This window comes from Hibiscus syriacus, unplaced genomic scaffold (genome assembly GCF_006381635.1).
Source record: "Hibiscus syriacus cultivar Baekdansim isolate YM2019G1 unplaced genomic scaffold, ASM638163v2 tig00112261_pilon, whole genome shotgun sequence".
In the NCBI taxonomy this organism is placed as follows: Eukaryota; Viridiplantae; Streptophyta; class Magnoliopsida; order Malvales; family Malvaceae; genus Hibiscus; species Hibiscus syriacus.
Genome location: NW_024063289.1, coordinates 1,058,545 through 1,083,066, shown reverse-complemented (window position 1 = coordinate 1,083,066; position 24,522 = coordinate 1,058,545). Strand labels below are relative to the sequence as shown.

Here is a 24,522-nt window from a genome sequence, read left to right as displayed (position 1 = left end):
ACATTTAATGGTATCAGAGCTACGATTTAGTCGATTCTCGGCATAAACCGAAGTCTAGAGTGTCTTATAAGGTATACATGCCAACAAAATAGTGGAAACTATATTGTTGTATTTTTATAGATGTCCGGACAAGGTAGATCTAGAAATGAAGCGGGAGACGATAGACCTGCTGAAAGCAGTAATTCACATGTCCTGGCCAGGCAGAGTGAAGAACAGACATCCTCTGGAATGCCTGTCAATGATCAAGATATATTCTTTAGAACGTTGACGCGGTATTGACGCGTTTCCAACCTCATGTTACTTCAACTCCAAAAATGAATGTTGCGAAAGAGTTGAAGGGATTAAGAGCTCTAGAGTTTAAAGGGGAAGCCAATGAAGGTCCTGTTATTCGGACCTTTGGCTTAATGACATGAAAGTCATGCTTATGGGACTTCATTGTTCCGATGCTGAGAAGCTGGATGGAGTAATTTCCTTGTTGAGAGGACAAGCAAGAATCTGGTGGATCAATGTTACATTGAGGATATCTAATGCCCAAGTATCTTGGTCATTATTTTTAGAAGAATTCAAGCATAAGTACATTGGAGATCAATTTGTTCGTCAAATGAAGCAAAAGTTCATGAATTTGAAGCAACGGAATCACACTGTATATGAGTACGATTGTGAATTCAATAAGTTGAGCCGCTTTGATTCCGAGCTAGTTCCTACTGAAAAGGATGCTTGTGAGTGGTTCGTAGAGGGTTTACGTCCTTGGTTAAAGGAAATGTTGATTGTCTTGAATTTATCATCATTTAAAGAAGTAGTTAACCGTGCCAAGGCTCTCGAAAGAGCTCAGAACGAGAGGTTCGAAAATTCAAGAGCTCAGTCAGTCAAAAGAACGGGTGTTTATTCGAGTTCTGCACCATCAAAAAGGGGAAGAGATGCTGGTTTTCGACCCCAGGTTAGATCAGAATCAGTGGCATCCTCTGCTAGAGGATCAAACCAAATGAGAGGTAGACAAACTCAGTCAGTGTGATCTGGAGCTGGGAGAACTAATCAGAGTCAAGCCAAACAATGCTCGTATTGTGGAAAGAATCATTTAGGGGTATGCTGGATGATTTTTGGAGTATGCTTTAGATATGGAGATGCCAGACATTTCGTTCGAGATTGTCCAATGTCAACCAGTGAATCTGTACAGCCAGAGAGGTCTATTTCTGTAGCCCAGAGGGGAAGAGGTAGAGGCAGAGGAAGAAGTCAGTTAGAGTCCTCTGCTCAACAGGAGATACACTCCACTGCTCGAGTGTACAACCTCAAGACCAATGAGGATTGTGATGACCCAGATATTATAACAGGTACCTTTTTATTGTTTGACAAAGGTGTTATTGTATTGATTGATCCGGGGTCTACATATTCATATATTACTAGTACGTTAGTAAGAGAATTGAACATTCCTTTAGAAACTACTAGCAATGAAGTAATAGTGACGAATCCATTAGGGCACAATACTCGGGTAAATATGGTGAGCCGAGGGTGTCCCATACGGATTCAGGGAATTGAATTCCCTGCTAATCTCATGGAATTACCTTTTGATAAATTCGAAGTGATACTGGGGATGGATTGGTTATATCATTATTACGCTGATGTCGATTGTAGATTGAAAAGAGTGACGTTGAGAAGTTCCGAAGGAATAGAAGTTATTGTATTTAGTGAAAGATAGAATCCATTAACAAATGTGATTTCAGTGATACTGCAAAGAAGTTACTACTACAGGGATGTCAAGGGTTTATTGCTAATGTACTGGATGTTAAACCAAGGAGAAAGGGATTGAAGAGATTCCTATAGTCAGAGAGTTTCTCGATGTATTTCCTGTAGAGTTGCCAGGTTTACCTCCTGACAGAGAGGTAGAATTCCAGATTGAGATAATACCATGAACAGCGCCCATTGCAATGGCACCATACAGAATGGCTCCAAAATAATTACAAGAATTAAAGATTCAATTAAAGGAGTTATTGGACAAAGGGTTTATTAGACCAAGTATATCACCTTGGGGAGCTCCAGTTCTATTTGTTAAGAAGAAAGATGGATCAATGCGTCTTTGTATCAATTACAGACAACTCAATAAAGTGACCATCAAGAAAAAGTATCCACTTCCCCGAATCGACGATTTATTTGATCAATTAAAGGAAGCTTCAGTGTTCTCAAAAATTGATCTACATTCGGGTTATCATCAATTAAAGATTCAATAAAAAGACATTTCAAAAATGGCGTTTAGAACAAGATATGGTCACTATGAATTTATCGTGATGCCGTTTGGAGTTACGAATGCACCAGGCTGCTTTTATGGATTTAATGAACAGAATTTTTTCAACCGTATTTGGATCAGTTTGCTGTGGTGTTTATTGATGATATTTTAATATATTCAAAGTCAGAAGAAGAGCATAGTTCACACTTACAGATTGTTTTACAGATTTTACGAGACAAGAAGCTTTATGCTAAATTTTCTAAATGTGAATTCTGGTTGAATGAAGTGGCATTCCTTGGACATGTAATTTCTGCAGAAGGAGTTCGAGTGGATCCCCAAAAGATTAAAGCTATTCTGGAGTGGGAAGTTCCAAAGAATGTATCAGAAGTTAGAAGTTTTCTGGGGTTAGATGGTTATTATCAAAGGTTTGTTAAAAACTTTTCGATTATAGCATTACCTCTGACTAAACTGTTGAAAAATGAAGTAAAATTTGTTTGGACTCAAGAATGTCAAGAGAGTTTTGAAAAGTTAAAAAAGATTCTTACAGAAGCTCCAGTGTTAGTTCTACCCGAGTTTGGAAAGAACTTTATAGTGTATAGTGATGCGTCTCATAGTGGTTTGGGATGCGTATTAATGCAAGAAGACAAAGTGGTGGCCTATGCTTCGAGACAACTAAAACGGCACGAGAAAAATTATCCAACACACGACCTAGAGATGGCGGCAGTAGTGTTTGCTTTAAAGATCTGGCGTCACTACTTGTATGGTGAAAAGTGCTAATTGTATACGTATCATAAGAGCTTAAAGTACTTGATGACTCAGAAAGAGTTGAATTTAAGACAAAGAAGATGGGTGGAATTTCTCAAGGATTATGATGTGGTGATTGATTTCCATCCTGGAAAGGCAAATGTGGTAGCTGATGCCTTGAGTCGAAAGACGTTTGTAGCTTTGCGAACTCTTGATGCTAGATTATCGTTAAGAGAAGATGGTGCAATTTGTGCAGAACTGACGGTTAAGCCAGTATGGCTAAATCGAATTAAAGAATTGCAAGTTAAAGATGAAAAGTGTTTAAAGAGGATACAACAGATAAAGAATGGAGAGGGTACGTATTATGAGATTAAGTCTGATGAGAACTTGTATTATCAAGAAAGATTAGTAATTCCAGATGATGATGAATTAAAGAATGATTTGTTAACGAAAGCTCATTGTAGTCCATTAAAAATGCATCCGGGAGGGAACAAAATGTATATGGATCTCAAGAGTCGATATTGGTGGCCGGGAATGAAGAAAGACATTACGAAATTTGTATCAAAGTGTTTGACTTGTCAACAAGTCAAAGCAGAGCATCAAGTTCCGTCAGGATTGTTACAACCAATTTCAATTCCTCAATGGAAATGGGAAAACATAACGATGGATTTTGTGACGGGTTTGCCTTTAACTCCGAACAAAAAGGATTCAATCTGGGTAATCGTGGATAGATTGACTAAGTCAGCCCATTTTATTCAAGTACAAACTGATTTCTCCATGGATAGGTATGCTGAGTTATATATTAGAGAGATTATACGTTTGCATGGTGTACCTATTTCCATAGTTTCTGATCGGGATCCTAGATTTACATCACGGTTTTGGAAGTCATTACATAGAGCATTGGGAACTCGGTTAAACTTCAGTACAGCGTTTCATCCTTAAACCGATGGTCAATCCGAGAAAACTATTCAAATTCTGGAGGATATGCTAAGAGCTTGTGTCATTGAATTCGAAGGATCGTGGGAAAGGTATTTACCACTTGCTGAATTTGCATGCAACAATACTTATCAGTCAAGCATCAAAATGGCTCCCTATGAAGCTCTTTACGGAAGAAGATGTCGTACGCCCTTGAACTGGTATGAACTTAAGGATCGAGAAGTTATTGGTCCTGAGTTGATTCAGAATACGGAAGAGAAAGTTCAAGTAATTCAGAATAATCTGAAAGCTGCAGCTTATAGACAGAAATCGTATGCTGATTTAAAAAGGAAAGAAATTGAATTTCAAGTCGGAGATAAAGTGTTCTTGAAAGTGTCTCCGTGGAAGAAAGTATTGAGGTTTGGACGTAAAGGAAAGTTGAGTCCTCGGTTCATTGGACCTTATGAGATTACTAAGAGGGTAGGATCAGTAGCATATCAGTTAGTTTTGCCACCTTAAATGGAAAAGATACACAATGTTTTTCATGTCTCAATGCTTAGGAAATATAGATCTGATCCATCTCACATTGTGACTACTGAAGAAATTGAGATTCGACCAGATTTAACTTATGAGGAGGAACCTGTTCAAATATTAGCTCACAAAGTCAAGCAATTAAAGAACAAGACTATTCCATTGGTTAAAGTCTTGTGGAGGAATCACAAAGTAGAGGAAGCAACATGGGAACGTGAAGAGGACATGAGGATTATGTACCCCTACCTCTTTGTATAATGAAAATTTGAGGATGAATTTTCTTAAGGGGGGAGAGTTGTAACATCCTCAATACCGGGTTAGTGACTAAATTGGAAAGTTTTAGATTTTGGTGACTAAAATAGAATGAATGAATAGTATAAAGATTTATATGTAAATGATTGTGTAGGATTGAATTGAAAGGAAGAAGAAAAGGAAAGGGCAAAAGAGTCATTTGCAAGGAAAATTAATTAAAGAAGGGATAAGGATATATATGAGTACAAGTGGGTTGAAAAGGAGAGAAGAACAAAGGCTTCCAGAGTTCTCTTATTCTTCTTCTTTCTTCCTTGTGCGTGTGAACCAAAGCCAAGGTAAGATTTTTGATTATTGAGTTTCTTGTTAAATTTAAGATTGGTTTTTGATTATTAGATGATAACTAAGCTTAAGTAAAGCTTAAGTTATCTTAACATCAAAGGATGATGGAGTTAGGAGAGATTTAAGATGTGAAGTTCTTAAATGAAATCTTGGAATAGAGTTTATAACTAGAATTGAAAGTTAAATTTGACTTGTCATCAATCTAGTTAAGACATACGAAGTATTAAAAGTGGAATTCAAACACGTTGAAAAATTGATGTAATTATTGAATTACATATGAAGGATAGGATTTGGAGGTTTAAGATGAAATAAATAAGTATAGATTGGTTTAAGTATGTGTACTAGAGTTAAGAATGAAAAAAGGGATTAAACATGAAGGATTTAATCCAAAATGAATGGATTTTCAGGTTCAAAAAGAGGATTCTCGGCAGAGTGCATCGATGCACATTCATAATGATCGATGCATCAAGGTTAAAACCCAGAAATTGTTTGAATGTGTATCGATGCATTAGTAATGCATCGATGCACTCTTTTAAAATAAAAACATCGAATGCAATTGGTGTATCGATGCATAAGGAGTGCATCGATGCATCCCATCAATAATACTACATCGAATACCTTTTATGCACCGATGCATCAGTAGTGCATCGATGCATACCTTCATTAAAAGATGAAATTGACTTTTCTCTTAGTCTAAAGAGTGAACCATTAGAGTATATTAGTTATAATACTGATATAAATCCAAGTGTGATTATGTAGATACTAAAAGTAAGCTTATTCCAGAATGATCAAAGGATTAGAATCGAATCAAAGCAAAGCTAAGGTGAGTGCATACTATATGTATATTATAATGGAATAAGACTTGTGATAAGTCTAATCCCTATGTTGATTTTTATAATACAGTAGTTGTGAACATGCATACATGATAATTATTGTGATACATGCATAAGAAATATATATGTTTATGTGATATGATATGTGATATGACATGTGATATGAGAACATGATATGAAGTGATATGAGATACATGATCACAAGAGAAATGATATGAGTACATGAACATATGAAATATAAGAATAATGCCCATAGTATACGATATGAGAACTATAGGTGTAATTGGCATGCCAAGAGTCGAAGGTATAATAGTCCTTCGGGATAAAGTTCTTCGGGATGTAGTGGTCTTACGGGACATAGATAATAGTCCTACGGGATGAATACTGAACTAAGGTTCGGTGCCCCATGAGGGAATTGATACGAGCTGTGGTGACAGAATTAGTGCACAACCTCAATGTACTCACATACCTCTATTCTCAATAATATACATGGGCAACAACAACAGCAATTGAAATATCGATTTACAGTGAAAGTGATACAAGAAGGTAAGTTTTGTATGTGCATTATATGATTATATATGTTATCGTGTGATAGATACATGCATATTGAAATGTCATGATCCAATGGTAAGTATGAACATTCATAAGTTTATTGTTGTATATTCATTTATTGCCTCACTAAGTCTATGACTTAGTGTGTAAGTGATTTACACGTAGGTACCAAGAATCAGGAAAAGTGGAAATAGAAGTAGCACGAACATCAATACTACTAAGAGATCAGATCAAAAGTAATTGACAAAGTATGTACTTGGTTATGTATAGAGTGTTGGCATGTAATAAGTGTTAATTACGAATACTCTGATCGATTTTGTATTTTATGGTCTTATATAAATTAATGTATTTCGTTTTAATGAAAGTTTTAAAAATTCCCGGGATTTTCTATAATAGTCAAAGTTTGAAAAGTCAATGTGACACCTCAAACTTGTATTCGGGTCGGATATGAGTTAAGTGTGTTACATGACCCGACAGTTAACCCGTTGACCGTTGACTTTGACCAAAAAGTCAAATTTTTCGAAAACTCATATCTTATGTTTTTTCGACGTCCAGAATCTAAATCTAAATATGAAGTCTGTTTCGTCAAATTCGAACCCGATAAGCTGTTTTTGATTGATTAATCACCTGATTCGATCTGTTTTTTGCAATTAAGCTCTTTTTTAATGAAATTTTTGTTGATATATATCAAAGGAATTATTGGAAGTTGATTTCAAGATCAAGGGCGTTCTAATGGAATTTATATGGTCAATCAGTATGACATAGAAATCGAGATAATACATTACTACCTCTTTATACTTTATGGAACATGTTGATAATGACAAATGCATGAATGTATATAATTGGTCTATTATGCCTGTTTGATTATGGATGGATTCGAATCGAATACGATTTAAGTCATAAATTAGTTAAGATTCTATTGAATTACAAGTCCTGTGATTAAGTGATAAAGGAATCAATTCTGAATATGTAAATTATAATTTATCTCATTAAATGTACTTAGATGATAAATTATGAGAATACTTCGATTAGGTAAAATTACAAAAATACCCTTATGTTGTAATAAGGACAATAATTGACTCTGAAAGTTGGATAAGAATTTTTAAAGACATATTGATATGATGAAACTACTGATGTGTATAGAAAATATTGGTTTTACTTAGGAAATCTGGATAACCAATTTCTAAATCCAAGATGGCTTGTACAAGATACTAGAAGTTTTGTTAAGGAATAATTTAAAGTTTAGAGATTATCCGGGAAAGCGATTAACCCTAGAATCTCTAAATTATAGTTATCCTGGTTAGAGTTTTAATACCGAAATTATATGGTTAAGAAATTATGAAATTACCCTTGAGAGGGAAGAGTAGCCGAATTGACCCTGAATGAAAAAGTACTCAAAAAGTCATGGCTAAATCGATGAATTTCTAGTTTCATTGTTAAGATCACACGTTTATACAAAAAATTCCTGATAATCCGTAAATCTCCGAGTTATGAGTAAATATATGAAGAATAATTTATCAATGGTGCTCTTTTGACAGAATTGTTCGAAAGGATTGTAGTAAATGATAAATTTGAATTTAATAATAAGATTGAACAGATGGAAATGATTGAAATACCCTAGATCTGTAAAATGACCAAAATACCCCTGTAATGGAAATGACTCAAGAATATCACCAAGCCAGGAATGAATAGATGTCCTCAAGTGTTGAAATAAATGGAAAAACATTGAGTACCAAAATGACCAAAATGCCCTTATGGCCTAGACTAAGTAAATGTCTTGGATTAATTAAGTAATTCAAATAAACTAGGAATTCAAATAAACTTGGGTGTTCTACTACCCTTAAAAGATATGAAACTCACCTTAAGTGAGTTGACCAACACTAATGATATGTCAGTACCTGAATAACATAGATAACACTCGAATCCTAGTTTATCTCCTCAAGTTTGGATCGATGTTGATTCGGAAAGTACTCAGCTCAGTTCAACTCTAGATCGCTTTCAGTACTAAGAAGTGGATATTCGTTAGAAAAATCAACTACGAATACTAAATTGAACTGAATGGAAGTATAATATGTACGAAATTCAGAAACATCCGAATTACTCTGGAAAACTCTGAAGTAACCGGGATAGACTTGACTACTAAGTGATCTAAGTAAGCTCAATAATCGAGGATTAAATAAGTGATTTGGATGAGTCTGAGAATGCTAATGAACTTACATGATGTATTATCCTTCTGGGTCATGGACTACAAATCAAGCACGTTAACATTTAATGAAATTGTGAGAGCGTGGAAATGAAATAAAGACATTGGAAGATCTATTCAGCGATGATTTCGAAGATGATCTATGGACAATAATTTGTGGTATTAAAGAGTAAATACCCTGGAAGAACAATTAATTGACCAGTTGACAAGCATTAGTTATGGGAACTATTCATCTAAGAGTTATTCGATAATCCGATCAATCGTCATAGATTGTAAAGGTCCTGAATCTTCGTTCTTCCTTATCAGCTAAAATCACTCTGGTCATGTACGAAAACACAAGTAATTCAGATGTAAAGAATTTTGAATACTCTTTTGATTATGTAGAGCGTCTGAAAAATGTTTGAATAAGATGATCTTGATAAATCATATTCTGAATAACTGATGATTCTGTCAGTTAATGAACTCTTCCAATAGTGATTCTAACTTCTGACATTCTATCGGTAAACTGAAGATCCATATTTCTCCGCCCGATAAGATTATCAAAAATCTCTGAATAATATTTGGAAACTGTAGTGTGTTCTCTACTCACATGAATATTTTATCTTATTTCCGATTTGAATTATGTTCTGACATCTGATCTGAAATCTGTTCTGATTCTTGACCTGGATTCTGTTCTGATATATGATTTGAATTATGTTTTGTATTCTAATATCTTCATTTATTGACGGAAAATATTTTATTTAGGGGTGTTGTTGGAGGAAGTATATATGCAGGTTCCTCGGCTTTGTGCTCAGGGCCTTACTGTTGTGCAGGGGGTGTATGGTTCTGAGGAACCTATAGATTATGATGTGTTGGGATGGAGGGATTACTATGGTTTCTAAATTTTAAAAATATGTTTTCAAAAGATCTGTATCTTTTCACTGGTTTTGCAGGAACACACTAGATAACCTATTCTGATCTCCTGAACTCAATCATCCGAAATAGTTCTTTGAACTGAAAGCTCACTGTCTATTAATACCTGAAATATCAGTCAGATTTCCGCTCAACATAAATATCTGTAGATGTCTGAACCGATAAGGATATATATGTTTATTTGTATCTGCACGCTCTTCAGCATCATCTGGTAGTTCTTTATTACTGAGCTTTCCAAAGCTCACTCTGTTACTCACCTTTTCAGGTTAAAAGAATCGTACAGTTGCATCTATCGACATTAGTAAAGTAGTTTTTCCAGCGTTGGTTGCAGAGTATGGTACATGTGATTAGGGGGCATGTAATTGTATTTTATTTTATATATATGTTAATTTTATGAGTTTACATGTTTTGACAAAAGTTTTAAATTTTCTGAGATTTTTACAGCGGATCGCTCAGGTGGCCTTAATGTGACACCACAGATCGGATCGAGTTACCCGCATCGGTCTGAGGGGGTTACAAGAGAGGATGGGGTAAATGTTGTTACCTGATCTTGGATGTATAATAACTTCTTGTGTTGGAAATATATCTTGAATGTCTTATCAGATACACAATATAAGGTGTACAATTGAACCATAGATACAAAATAGAAGATGCTGATATTAATGAATTATTAGTGACCAAGTTCTTAAACTTTGTAATAATGGAATAAACGAGGAAGAATAAATATTTTATTACCTTCATTTATGAAAATAAAAGTATTGCTATGTGTATTTGCTAAAAGAGCAAAACAAAGTTATAGAAAAAAAATATTTTATATAATAAAAACCAACTTAATAAATAGATTAAGATGGTAAAAAGTGTGCAGACATCATGATATTACTCATGAAGTGACACCACTACATTCTCCTAAAATAACTGAAGTAGCAAAGTGGAAGAATTGAACAATGAAACCAATGCTAAGAAGTTTTGAGTTGTCACAGAACATGTAGGGGAGAGAGAAGTTGTTCTGTCAACTAATTACCTTTTAATTAAGGTCCCCTATAAAGGAAAAAGGACAAGACACAACATGAGTTATTAAAAGGTTGAAAATCTGTTTCAAACAAACACTTGGAAATGTCATGGTTGTCTTGAGAAGGTAATTGTTATATTATCAAAACAAATGAAAAAAATCCTAAATAATGGATTGTATTTTCTTTGACTATTTTATTCTTATAAGGATAGATTGATGCTAGTTCGAATTTGATATTCAATATATCAACGACACAAATGAATTTGATATTCTTAGAAGGAAAAGTTGTGTCATGAAAATCCCTAAGAAAAGGTTAGAGCCAAATTCATAGTGAAATATGAGTTTGAAGCTCTAGATAAGTCTGGAGAATAAGCTGAATAGCTTTGCAATTTCTTAGAGGATATTCTTAAATGCTTAAATGTGTGCCCACAATATGCTTTTACTGTGACTAGAAAGTATAATGGTAAGTCGAGACATATGCATCGTCGACATAATACCATTGACAACTGATCTCAAATTGAGTTATCTCTATTGGTTTTGTAAGATCAAATGATAACATTACGGATACGCTAACCAAATGGTTAAATCAAGATCAAGTTGAGAAAACATCTAAAGGAATATGACTACAACCTATGAAATTTAAAGGTGTTATGTGAAAGAAAATCCTACCTTGTTGACTGGAGATCCCAAGATCTAAGTTCAAAGGGAAAACCTAATTGCATATGATGTAAACAATGATCAAAGTGGTATAGGCTAAGCAAAAGCTTTTAATGAAAATTGTGTGCTGCTGTGAGCCAAGCAATATAAGCCACCTATGTGAGAGTGAAGTGGGGCCACTTCAAGAAGACTATCATGCATATTTATTTCAAACTCTTGTAGAACCATGGGATGCCCATGACTTTAATAACATACCAATGAGAACTAAATTATTGTCAGAGGGGAAGTTGTGTGAAGTATGCCATCGTTTGCTCAAATGGCGGAACAATTCAAGGATATCACATCTATTGTTTAACCAATAAAGTAAATATATTGTCACAAGGGAAGGTTCAAAGGAGGACACCTATTTATTCTATGCAACTATCAATCGTAGAGGCTATCACCACATCGTTCTAAAAATGTTTTTGATTAAATCATCAATTTCATTAATGTGGGGGATTGCTGGAAAAAAGGGTCAATCTAATTGATGTATTTAATATTTATATTAAATATATATTTCTTTTGACTATTGCAAATTAAATATATTATTTAATTTGAAAATTTGTAGGATAATTACTCTTTGAATATGCCAATTTAAAAGGTATTTGTTATCTTTTTAACTTTGAATATTAAAGATAATTATATACTTTTTTATATTTCAAATTTAAATAATATCTATTTAAGTTTGAATGGTAAAAGGAGTTTTATCTTTTGAATATTTAAATTTAAAAGATATTATTATCTGTTTAAAGTTTAATATTAAAAGATATTTGGTTGGATTAAATCTCTCTTGAAAAATCTCCTATAAATAGTGAGCAAATCTGTTAGGTTTTTCACATCTAGAAACATATGAGAATTCAAGAACTTTTCTTCTCTTGAAAAATTATTTTCTCTCCTTATAAATATTCTCCTTCACTAGTTTCCATTGATAGTCGAATGTAAGGATCTTTCGTGATCTCTGCATATGTGCTACTGTAGCTGATTATAAGTTGTTTTATCCTAGAAGATAGGCGACCAACGAACTCGAGCACCAAAGGAGTGGCCGAAAATCTATTTTTGGGAAACTTTGTAGCGACAAGCCTCAACTAATTCCGATCTTAACTTATCAAAATAAAAAAGTATTTTTCTTTGTATTTAATTTTGATTTACTTTATGAAGTTTAACTTTTTTTTATTTGATTTTCTCAGATTTTATTTCGTCTCATATTGTTTATCCAGTCAAGAATCTTAAGAAAGTAAACGGTTCTATCCCTTTAATTTTATAATGATATTTATTCATTATTATTTTTCTATATCATTCTCGGATTAATGCACATCTTTTTCTATCAATCTTAAGACATATTTTATTTTATTATTTTTTCGAGATGATATAGAATTCGTGAGTTTAACTCTTGTTTTGTACATAGGAAGAACCAAAATTTCGGGAAAAAATATTTGGCAAAAATCAAGAGGAATTTACGCGAAAGATAAGTTTCCTTCAATTTTTGAATTTATGAATTTCAAATTCTTTGAGAAATATTTTCGAATTTAATTTTAGTGTGAGATATGACTCCAATAATAGCATAAACAAGGAAGAATAAATGTTTTATTACCTCCACTGATGAAAGTAAAAGTATTGTTATGTGTATTTGCTAAAAGAGCAAAACAAAGTTATAGAAAAAATATTTTCTATAAACATGAAGCTAAAAAACCAACTTAATAAATAAATTAAGATGGTAATAAGTGTACACACAACATAATATTATTTATGAAGTGACATCATTATATTTTCCTAAAATAACTAAAGTAGCAAAGCGGATGAATTGAACAATGAAAGCAATGCTAAGAAGTTTTGAGTTATCACAGAACATGTGGGGGAGAGAGAATTAGTTATGTGAACTAATTACCTTTTTAATTAAGGTCCCAAGAAAGAAAAAAGGATAAGACACCACATGAGTTTCAGACAAACACTTAGAAATATGGGGGTTATATTGACAAGGTAATTGTTATATTATCAAAAATAGATGAAAAATAAATTCTAAACAATGGATTGTACTTTCTTTGACTATCCTATTCTTAGAAGGATAGACTGATCCTAGTTGGAATTTGATATTCGTGTTATCAACGGCATAAGTGAATTTGTTTCACACTGGAAGGAAAAGTTTGTTTCATGAAAATCCCTAAGAAAACGGTTATAACCAGATTCATAGTGAAATATGAGTTTGAAGCTCTAGATAAGTCTAGGGAATAATGCAATTTCTTGGAGGATATTCTTAAATACTTAAACGTGTGCCTACATTATTCTTTTACTGTGACTAGAAAGTATAATGGTAAGTCGAGACATATGCATCGTCAACATAATACCATTGACAACTGATCTCAAATTGAGTTATCTCTATCAAATTATAAAATTACGAATACGCTAACCAAAGGGTTAAATCGAGATAAGTTGAGAAAATATCTAAAGGAATGTGGCTAAAGACCATGCAATTTAAAGGCATTATGTGAAGGAAAACCCTACCTTGTTGACTGGAGATCCCAAGATCTAAGTTCAAAGGGAAAACCTAATTGCATAACCCGTGTACGGTCATTGTGGGGGTTTCTTATCCCAAGTCCATTACTATGATGTAAACAATGATAAAAGTGGTATAAGCTAAGCAAAAGCTTTTAATGACAATTGTGTGCTGCAGTAAGCCAAGCAATATAAGTCACTTATGTGAGAGTGAAGTGGGGTTGCTTCAAGGAGACTATCGGACATAGTTATTTCAAACTCTTGCAAAACCAGGCGATGTCCATGGCTTTAAGGACATACCCATGAGAACTAAATTCTTGTCAGAGGGGTAGTTGTGTGAAGTATGTCATCGTTTGCACAAATGGCAGAACAATTAAAGGATATCACATCTACTGTTTAACCAATAAAGTAAATATACTGTCACAAGGGAAGGTTCAAAGTAGGACACCTACATATTCTATGCAACTATCAATCATAGAGGCTATCACCACATCGTGCCAAAAATGTTTTTGATTAAATCATTAATTTCATTCATGTGGGGGATTGTTGGAAAAAGGGCGAATCTAATTGATGGATTTAATATTTATATTAAATTCATATTCCTTTTGACTATTGTAAATTAAAATATATTATTTAGTTTGTATATTAGTAGGATAATTACTCTGAATATGCCAATTTAAAAGGTATTTGTTATCTTTTTTAACTTTGAATATTAAAGATAATTATATATTTTTGTATATTTCAAATTAAAATAATATCTATTTAAGTTTGATTTGTAAAAAGAGTTTTATCTTTTAAATATTTCAAATTAAAAGATATTATTATCTATTTAAAGTTGAATATTAAAATATATATGGTTGGATTAAATCACTCTTGAAAAATCTCCTATAAATAGTGAGTAAATCTCTTAGGTTTTTCACATCTAAAAACTTCTGAGAATTCAAGAACTTTTCTTCTCTTGAAAACAATATTTTCTCTCCTTAGAAAATATTCTCTTCCACTGGTTTTCCGGTGATAGTCAAAGGCAAAGATCGTTTGTGATCTCTGCAGATGTGTTACTGTAGCTGATCATAAGTTGTTGTACCCTAGGAGACAGACGACCAACAAACTTGAGCACCAAAGGAGTGGTTGAAAATCTGTCTTAAGGAAACTGTGTAGCGACATACCTCAACTGATTCCGCTCTCAACTGATCAAAATAAAAAGAGTATTTTTCTTTCTATTTAATTTTGATTCGCTTTATGAAGTTTAATTTCTTTATTTGATTTTCTCAAGTTTGATTTCGTCTCAGATTGTTACTCCGGCAAAAAATCTTAAGACAATAAACTCGTTCTATCCCTTTAATTTTATAATGATATTTATTTCTTACTATTTTTCTCTATCATTCTCGGATTAGAAAAAAACATACTTAACAATTGTATGATAGCATGTTCATGAAATTACGAAGTATGTTGGTTGTACGACTTATTTTTTTATTTGTAACCAAAAAATTAAGTTTTCATTAAATGAAAAGGCAATGTACAACAAAGGCAATACAATCTCAACATGGAAACTCAAAGGGTGTGAAAAATAAAATAAAATAAAAATCTTCCTTTAAATGCATTCTCCATCATTCAAAAAACCTAGCTACTATCAATAATATCCATATTTTGTTCAAACCTAGATGTAATATAGATGTAGGCATAGATATTGAGAGAACCAATATGACAAAATACTCTAAGAACGGTTCTAGATGCATTAAAAAACTGTCGCAAAAAGGGATTCAACCATATGAGATGTCGATCTTTCCTCATGAGAAGGAACATCACGATGAAAGCAACACAAGACTCCAAATTATAATAACAATAGACTAAATCATGTTATAAAAGCATACATACAATCGTGCAGTAAAAACATACAGACAATCATGCCATATAGGAAAATAAAAATAAATAATTTAAGAATATGCGAAAATAAAAAAGGGAAGGGTGATTATTTAGATCTAAATCAAAAGAAAATTAAGAAAAAAAATAAGAGGAGAGATAACGATACTAGACTGCGCCTACGATGACACTTCAAAAGAAAAATTAAAAAATCACTCTAGAAAGAAAAATATGAATAATTTATTTAGTGATGTCAATTTGCACAACCTACTCTCTTACGTGAACAAGGTAGAAGAATGGAGCTGAATTCTCGTTTAAAACCGCCCACAGTTGAAATTCTGAATAGACATGCAATTGGAGTTTGTTCATGCGTTCCTAGGAGGGAATCAAGTCGCTAATGGTATGGCCAAATTAGCTTGGAGCCTCCCCTTTGGTCGTCAAACTTTCTGGCTCCCTCCAACAGAGCTTCAGCCATTGTGTCAAACTAGTCTGCGTTTGGAGTTGTACCGGTCTCTAATGGAGTAGCTAACTGGTATGCGTTTTCATTCTTTCGTATTCAAAAAAAAAAAAAAACGTTATAGTGAGAAGATACACCGATCTCTTAAAATTGATTTTAAGAAAGTTTCATCCATTTTGTGCAAGTGAGAAATGTTGGAATTTGTATTTGGGTCCGCCCATAATGAGTGATACCTGATCCAAATCAATAACCGCTTAATAAAATTATAACCAATAGGAATTATATAAGTAGTAATATCGATTTATAAAAAGGTATTAATATAGGTGGTCACATTGGTTTTAGTGTTGATTTCTAACTGTAGGTATTAGTATTAGTCTTTTTATAGTTATTTTCGTTTATATTTTCTCAAGATTAGATTAGACTTCACCAACTGATCAATATTACACTATTTTGTTATTAAGTTGATATTTCCTGTTTTGGATTATTAAATTAAATTTGGATACGCGATTTGTGTTCGTAGATAGTTTTCTTAAGTCACTCAACTCTGATTTTACGATTTTTTGGTGTTCTTTCAATATCTTAATCTCTTTTTTGTGGTTCATTTTTTTGATGCAATCAAATATGTTTGTATCTATCTTTTGTTTGAGATTATTTGGTTAAAATTTTTAATCTTTTCATTGTATAGTCATCATGTTATCTTAATTGACTAGTTTTTGTGTTAATGATTATAAAACAATATCTTTATTATGTGTTTAGTTTACGTTGTGATTGTAAATTTTTATTGTAATTTTGATTTTTAATTTTGAATAAAAATAGTAGGTTCTATATATAAAAAAACTATTAATGAGACCGTTTGTGACGCATCTTAACTATGGAGTTAAGATTTTATTCAAGTATGATCGTGTCTTTAAATTTTCATAATTATAAAAAAGATAGGATTTGCACGAATCAATTTACCTCGGTGATTAAGGGAATCGCTATTATTTCTAGAAGTCATGAGTTCGAGCACCAGCGATTGCAGCAGAGCGATTGAGCTCTCATTGTCAAATGGCTTAGAGTATTTAGAATAAATACTACTTTGTAATCACCTTAGTTTAATAAAAAAATAATAATAAAAAGATAGGATTTGATAGATTACTTTGAAAATTAAGGAGTTAAATTAGAAATTTCAAAAAATTTAAGTATATATGTAACTTTCAAAAGTTGAGGGTCAATTCTAAAAATTATAGAAAAAATTGAAGATTAACTCTATCATTTACGTATTAAGCAATTCTAGACACAGGGGAAAAAAAAAACAAAAACCCTATTTGGAATCCTAAATTTTTTTTATTCAAAACTTTTGAGGATACCTATCCCCATCGGTGTCGTCAGCCACCTAGCATCCACCCCGGTGCGCCTCAGCTGCACCCCAGCGTGCCTTGCTCTACCTCTGGTGCACCTCAGCCGCACACCATCGTGCGCTGTTCCGCCATTGCACCCCAGCCACACCCTAGCGTGCCCCAACCGCACCCCAGCGTGCACAACCCAAACTCAAAGATCTCTCTATACATATTTATTATGTCCTTCTTCTATATAAAATCATGAATGAAAACATTCTGTAATCAATTAAAATATCTTATATTCTCCATTATCATGGACGACTCAGAAGTGCATGGCTAGTATCTCTTCTTTGGCATTTATATAAACAAATTAACCCAAAGCTTTTTTCCATTGATTTTGAAAATGATTTCTGTTAATTTTCAGGAATAACAAGAACGACAAGGGATCTTCCTCCAAGTCATTACTTAATCAAAATAGAGGCATTCTCTTTATTGATTGAAGCCAAGGTGGAGAAGTACAAATCTAGTGCATTCCATGCAGGGGGACACCAATGGTGAGTGCTGAGACTAGTAAGCTTTGATAAGGTATTACTTTCTTCTTCCTTTCTCATGATATTGAATTTATTAGGAGATTGGTACTTTATCCGACTGGAAATAAAGAGAGCAACGGAAATGGTTACATCTCCCTATACTTGGAAATTGAAAACACTGGGAATTTGTCTCTTGATTGGGAAGTAAATGTCGAATTTAAGTTATTCGTGTTCGATCAGATTCGGGACCTGTACATGGCCGTCAAAGGTTGAGTTCTACACCCTTTTTAGATGAGTAATTGCAGAAATGTCTTTATATACATGAATAATTGCAAGTGCTTGGTTTGTGTATAGATATTGAGGTGCCTGTTAGGCGTTTTTATGAGTTGAAGACTAAGTGGGGCTTTTCACAGTTCCTTTCACAAGAGGCTTTTAACAATGTTGCTAATGGTTATTTGGTGGACGATTGTTGCATTTTGGGGGCAGAGGTTTTCGTTATTCAACGTCCTCTCAAATTGGAGAAATCAGTGCTTCAGAAGCCTGCTGGTGGAACAATTACTTGGATGATTGAGAACTTTTCAAATTTTGACAAGGAATTTTACGATTCTCCTGTTGTTACAATAGAGGACATAAAATGGTATTATTCTTTTAAACTTTATGTTAATAGTCTTAGGGTGATTAAAGGCCGTATCTATTCATAATTTTTCTTAAGTATAGACAATGCACACAAATCTACAGACACATATGCTTGAACCCAAGAACAACAGTCCTTTTAATCATTGAACCCACAGAGTGGGTTCAAACCTTCTTTCTTTTTCGTCATAATTGTATTATCATTTTAGGTCATACAACAAATTTTTTTTGTTCCATTGCAAAACAGGTCAGGAAACTATATGATAAGTGGTATTTTCGTATTGATTACAGGAACTTAACGGTTTATCCTAAAGGAAATTACAGGTCTAAGGATACACATTTATCTGTTTATCTTAAGCTATCCGAGCCCAAAACACTTCAACCCATGCGTGAAGTTTTCGTGAAACAGAAGCTACGTCTTAGGAACCAAATCAGATCTAATCACTTGGAAATGATAGGTAAACACCATATCTGATTTTTTTTATATATATTTTGTGATATGACATGTTAATAGGGTTATGATCCATTTAGACAATGTAATATTAAGATCGTTGCATCAGTGAAAATAGACAATTATGATTAATTTTTTGTTTTTCCCCAGTAAACATCTTTTCATTTTCCACCACTAATATCATGTCTATTTTTACTCATCAAACGGTCCTAAATCTATGTAAAACTAAAAAAATTACACTGTATAACTGGATCTTATCGGATGATATTATATTTTAAGTTTTATACTTATATTCTTTGATGATCTTAATCTTTTCATATTTATATTTCAATAAATATATAATAAAATAGTATTTATTTAACAATGTTATATATTTTTATTTTGCATAGTTCATTTTGTTTAAAACTATTTCTATATGCTTTAATATTTTTTAAAAGTTTATTACAGGTGAAAATTCGTTTACTACTTCCAAAACAAGTTGGGGTTATCCTAAGTTTGTGTCATTAGAGGATCTGCAAGACTCCTCTAAGGGGTATATGGTGAGAGATAGTTTGATAGTTGAAGCCGAATTTATTCTGATATCTAAAGTCGAGTGATTTTCATATCAACCCCATCGACAAACATCTGAGTTTGATTTACATGTATGTTTCTTCTTGGTAATCATTGTTACAAATCAGAAGTTATTGTCACCATATTGCAATTTCTAATAACGTTTTAATTACATGTTCATTTCCTCGACGACTTTAACGACAAATTTAGAAGTGTCAAGAAAGAATCAACGATCATTGTTCTTGACGGCCTTTGCTTTATAGAGAAAACGAGTTCGTAAATTTTCTTTTGTCAGCATGATAATCAATTATGAGATAGTAACCTTCAGGAGCTCGATCCGGTGTCTTTGAAAAAGATTCAACACTTTCTGAGTCAAAATATATTTGAGACTTTTTTGATCGGTACACAAATGACACCTTTCATCATATATCTAATGTATTCAGATTTTCAGGGAAAGCATGACTCTTGGAAGCTCAAGATCGCGAGTCAGATATTTACTTTTGTGTGGTTTGAGTTATCAGATGTGTATGCTAGAACTTTTCCTTCTTCCATCAAAACCAAGCTCGATGTTGACTCAATTAATCAAGATCCAAATCAAATTCAAACTTTTGGAAGGAGAACTCCATCAAATCGATAGGAAATCCAATCGTTTGAATCATCGACATACATCTCTTGTACACTTGATTAATTGTCACCCTATCTTCCAAAGGATTTGTAGGAAGATTTTTTGTTTTGTTTGGTTTTAGTTTTAGGTCACTTAAACAAGTTGTGAACAAAGAAATGAACGTGTGGATCCAAGATCCACTAATAATGCAAATATAAGCTTATTAAATAATTCAATAGTACCTACAATCAGGGACAGGCGCAAGATTTTATGTCAGGGGGCGAACTTTAACTTATAAAATTCTAGGGAGTAAAAACATATTTTCAATCGAAAATACATGGACAAAATCTAAAATATAAGGTAATTTTAAATTTTAAAGGGGGCGACTGTTCCCTTAGGTCCATCCTTGCCTACGATCACATCTTGAGTGTCTTGTTTCTCTATGGTGCGAACATTATATATCTAAACTGGAACATTCAACCTCTCAGAGTTAGAGGAACAACCAAAACCTTTTGGGACTGAGCAGGGGTAACATAGATGTTCCTAGGACAATCCAGGATGAATGGTCATTGTCTACACAAAAGAAACAAAATTGTAATGTCCTCTACCCCATCTAGATAGAAACCGGATCAAGAGTGTAATCGAAACTTAAATATTACAAATCATACATGACATCATATTACAATCACAATTTCAAAATATCATGATTTCCATTCATTAGTCAAATCACAATTTGAATTCCTTACTTAGGGGTTGGATTAATGTTTACTGAAAGTCTGGGATCCTATTCGTAAATAATCTAAAATTAACCAAATTACTATTTCAAACTTAACTAAGTTAACTTACAGGATATTTAACAAAAATAACGAATCAATCTATTGAGCTTATCAATCATTAACACCTTATAACTTGAATCCATGCTTATGATCTAATTTACAAACTTAAAAATTCAAGGACCTATCTATAAATATTGGAACTATGGGAATTTTTAAATTAAACAAACATTATCGCAAAATCATTACATAATCATATTATTATTATTATTTATTATTATTATTATTATTATTATTATTATTATTATTATTATTATCATCATCATCATCATCATCAGATTTAATCATTTCATGACACTATCTTGTCTAAAGGTGAAATTGAAACTTTTTAAAAACATAGGGATCTAAGTGTAAATATTCACATATTAATAAACTTAATAATTTTAACTTATCAAACATTTCTTAAGATTATAATTATTCCAAAGCGGACTTAAAACAAGCAATTTACTACTTGCTTGGCACATGACATCCAAATTAATACATTAAGGACTTAATCGTGAATTAACTAAATTTGAAATCTATAAAAAATTCCATAATTCAAACAAAGTTCAAACGTGACCTTCTTAACATATTTAGTCTTATTAATCATTTATTAACGTTAAACTTTTATTTGGGACTAATTTGTAATATTTTAAAAGTTTAAGGAATAAATTTGTAATTATTCAAAAATTAAGGATTTATCTTACGATCGTATTAAACTTCTTATTATATTTACTAAACAGCTAATTTTTATATTAAATATACAATTTCTATCATATAATACATTAAAGTTCATTTTTATTACTCAATAATCATAAATAGGGATCAATTAACAAAGTACCATCATTCTAGGGGATAAAGAGAGAATTTTACCTTTCAAACATGGAATTTCAAAAGTAGAGCCGAAAGTTTCGTAGTTCACCTGAAAGTTTCGAAACTTACATAAAAGTTCTTAAAACTCCAAAAGTTTATGGAATGGAAGTATCGAAATTTTTCCAAAAGTATGAAAACTTTCCCTCAAAATTTCTGAACTTTTCCAAAAGTTTAGAAATTTCATGCCTGAAAAATCAATATGTACATTTTTTACATGCCAATCAACCTCATTTAATTTCTTAATCAACAAAAAAAAATCTTACCTATCAATCAAAACATATCCTAACAACTATAAACTCAATCAACATGCACTTAATAACCAATAAACACTCAAGGAGTATGGTTTCATACAAATTCAACCTATTTGCAAGTTATGCTTAAAATCTTATTATGCATTTCTCAAATTCAAGGATCAATTAACATGGCAACACTTCACACATAGCTTATATGACCTTGTACTTTAAGGAACCATTGAAAATCATCTAATTCATGTATACGACATGCATTCAATCTTTCTATGCCACTTAACCTGCCAAAATGTCACGAATCATGCAATCATAAAATCAATATATCTACCTTATGGTTTCAAAGCCTGATACTTGTTTGTGTGATCTTACCTTTCATCATCACAGCACTTGAGGGCCAACATCACCAAAACACACTTTCACAAGCAATACAACATGAAAAACTTTAAATCTTAAACTAGTTAACATATGAATTTAGCTAATATTAGTTACACAACCAAAAGACACATCACCCTGTAGGAGCTTAGTTACAATGAACTTACATTAATTGCATTCAAAAGTGACTTGTAACGTCCTAAATACAATTCCAATAGCTATTGAACTTATTTTTCTGAAATAGTGAAACCAATGGTGCATAAGCTTATATAGCTTAGTGAAGTAATTAACATAATGCAACGCAATTAAACATAACATGATAAGTTGTCCTTAACATACTTGAATGATAAATAAAACATAATGAACATATCATAACATGTAACTTTCATGGTAAGAACTTATATTACAAATTCATAATTTAACATATAACTTCACTGTGAAGAATTTGTATCGCATAAAATCATTATTTATCATATATGTCTTTCATGGAAATAAATTATATCATATACTTAGCTTATTTTTAAATTTAGGATATCAAATAACCATAATCAAATCATATTTATTTATAAAGTTAGCCTTTTGGCTTTCATAACTAGAATATATAAAGTCATTGTTTAGCCCATTGGATTATAAATAGCTATGAATACGTGAATTCTCAACTAAACCATCGTCAAATAATTAAGAATGATCTCCCTCTAATATCACTGATGACTAATAGCTTCCCTCCAACATCGTCAAATAAAGATCATAATCCAAGCCCTAAAATGGGCTTTAAATGGACTCTATGTAATACCCTGAAATTTGGGTTAAGAGTTTTGTATTGATTAATATTTTAAAAAAATATATAAACATACATATATAATTAAAAAAATATATATTTGTATGGTGAAGAACATTAAAAATTATATATAAGGGTGTTGGGAATGATGATTTTAATATGGCAGCAACCCTTTCAGTTTCCATTCATGCGTTAAAGACTTTTAGGCTTATTTTGTTAGGAATTAATTAGGGTAGTATTATATAAATTAAGAGAAGTTATTAGCTAACGAAAAAAGGTATGAGAATGGTGGGATAACCTGCCATGTTGGTTACTTTTCACATTTTAAAACAAAGAAAAAAGATAAGATTGGAACCATAAGAAGAGTGCCACAGCTAGGTGATTGGTGCATCTAACCGGCTGTCATCATCTTCATTTTTGTTACGGTGGATTTTACGACACTGGTTTTTGGTAAGAACCCTCTAAGCTTAAGTTATACTTTTAAGAACCAATCTTAAGTTATACTTTTATGTTTTGTAAGATGAGATTTTAAGTGAGCGGTTGAAGGGGAGGTTGTAACAACTACTGAAATTTCGTTTAATACCGTCTCTCTCGTCGGTGTTTGGCTCACTTGGTTGTCCATTAAAAGAAATAGAGAGCCTTGTCCTAGAGTTGGAACTAGATTGTGGAACGCTTTAGAGAAAATAATAATAATTAAAATATATATTTACGATAAAAAATAGAAATTATAGTTTTCGAATATTACATATGTTGGTGGTAAAATATGTAAGAGAATGACGTTTGAGTTAGTTTCATATTTGATGAACAATTATGCAGAATATATATATATATATATATATATATATGTTAATGGGGATGCACGTTTGGTAGGAAAATAATAAAATAAAAATAAAAGGAAATCAAGTAACTTGTGTTACTGCCATTTGAATTATAAATTCAAATTGCTTTTATTTTGGGCTAACACGTATAGTACAGAATGAATATATAGGTTATGCATCCAAACGTAAGACGATTAAATAATATTTGTCAGTTAGGATTCATTAAATCACGAATCATTACGATGCAGAGAGTGAATCCGAAATACCTAGATGTCAAACGAATCATGTTGGACCCAATATCTCGTTGGGACGTGGAAAGAGTGTTGCTCCTTAATTAAGCTGATTTCAAAGTTCGGAATTTAAGTGAAAATGTTATGTGAAATCTAGATAAAAAGGGATTTGAATGGTCAATTTTAAATTGTTATGGTTAACAATTATATTGTGACATGGAATTAGTATAGAATGAGCATCGAAAGAATTTTTAGAAAATTATTTTTAGAAAATTATTTTCTATTGTGTGTCTA

The 24,522-nt window shown here is 32.3% G+C and overlaps 1 protein-coding gene across 1 annotated transcript in view; it reads left to right on the top strand.

The window, feature by feature from the left end:
• LOC120176938 (probable inactive serine/threonine-protein kinase fnkC) overlaps window positions 1-19,540 on the top strand; it is a 37,743-nt gene extending 18,203 nt beyond the window's left edge. Inside the window, exons 3-7 of the mRNA XM_039183217.1 lie at window positions 17,755-17,884; window positions 17,959-18,128; window positions 18,215-18,497; window positions 18,785-18,951; window positions 19,392-19,540. Of these exons, the coding sequence (XP_039039148.1) occupies window positions 17,755-17,884; window positions 17,959-18,128; window positions 18,215-18,497; window positions 18,785-18,951; window positions 19,392-19,540 (899 nt within the window). The remainder of the gene's footprint in view (window positions 1-17,754; window positions 17,885-17,958; window positions 18,129-18,214; window positions 18,498-18,784; window positions 18,952-19,391) is intronic.
• Window positions 19,541-24,522: the final 4,982 nt, after the last annotated feature.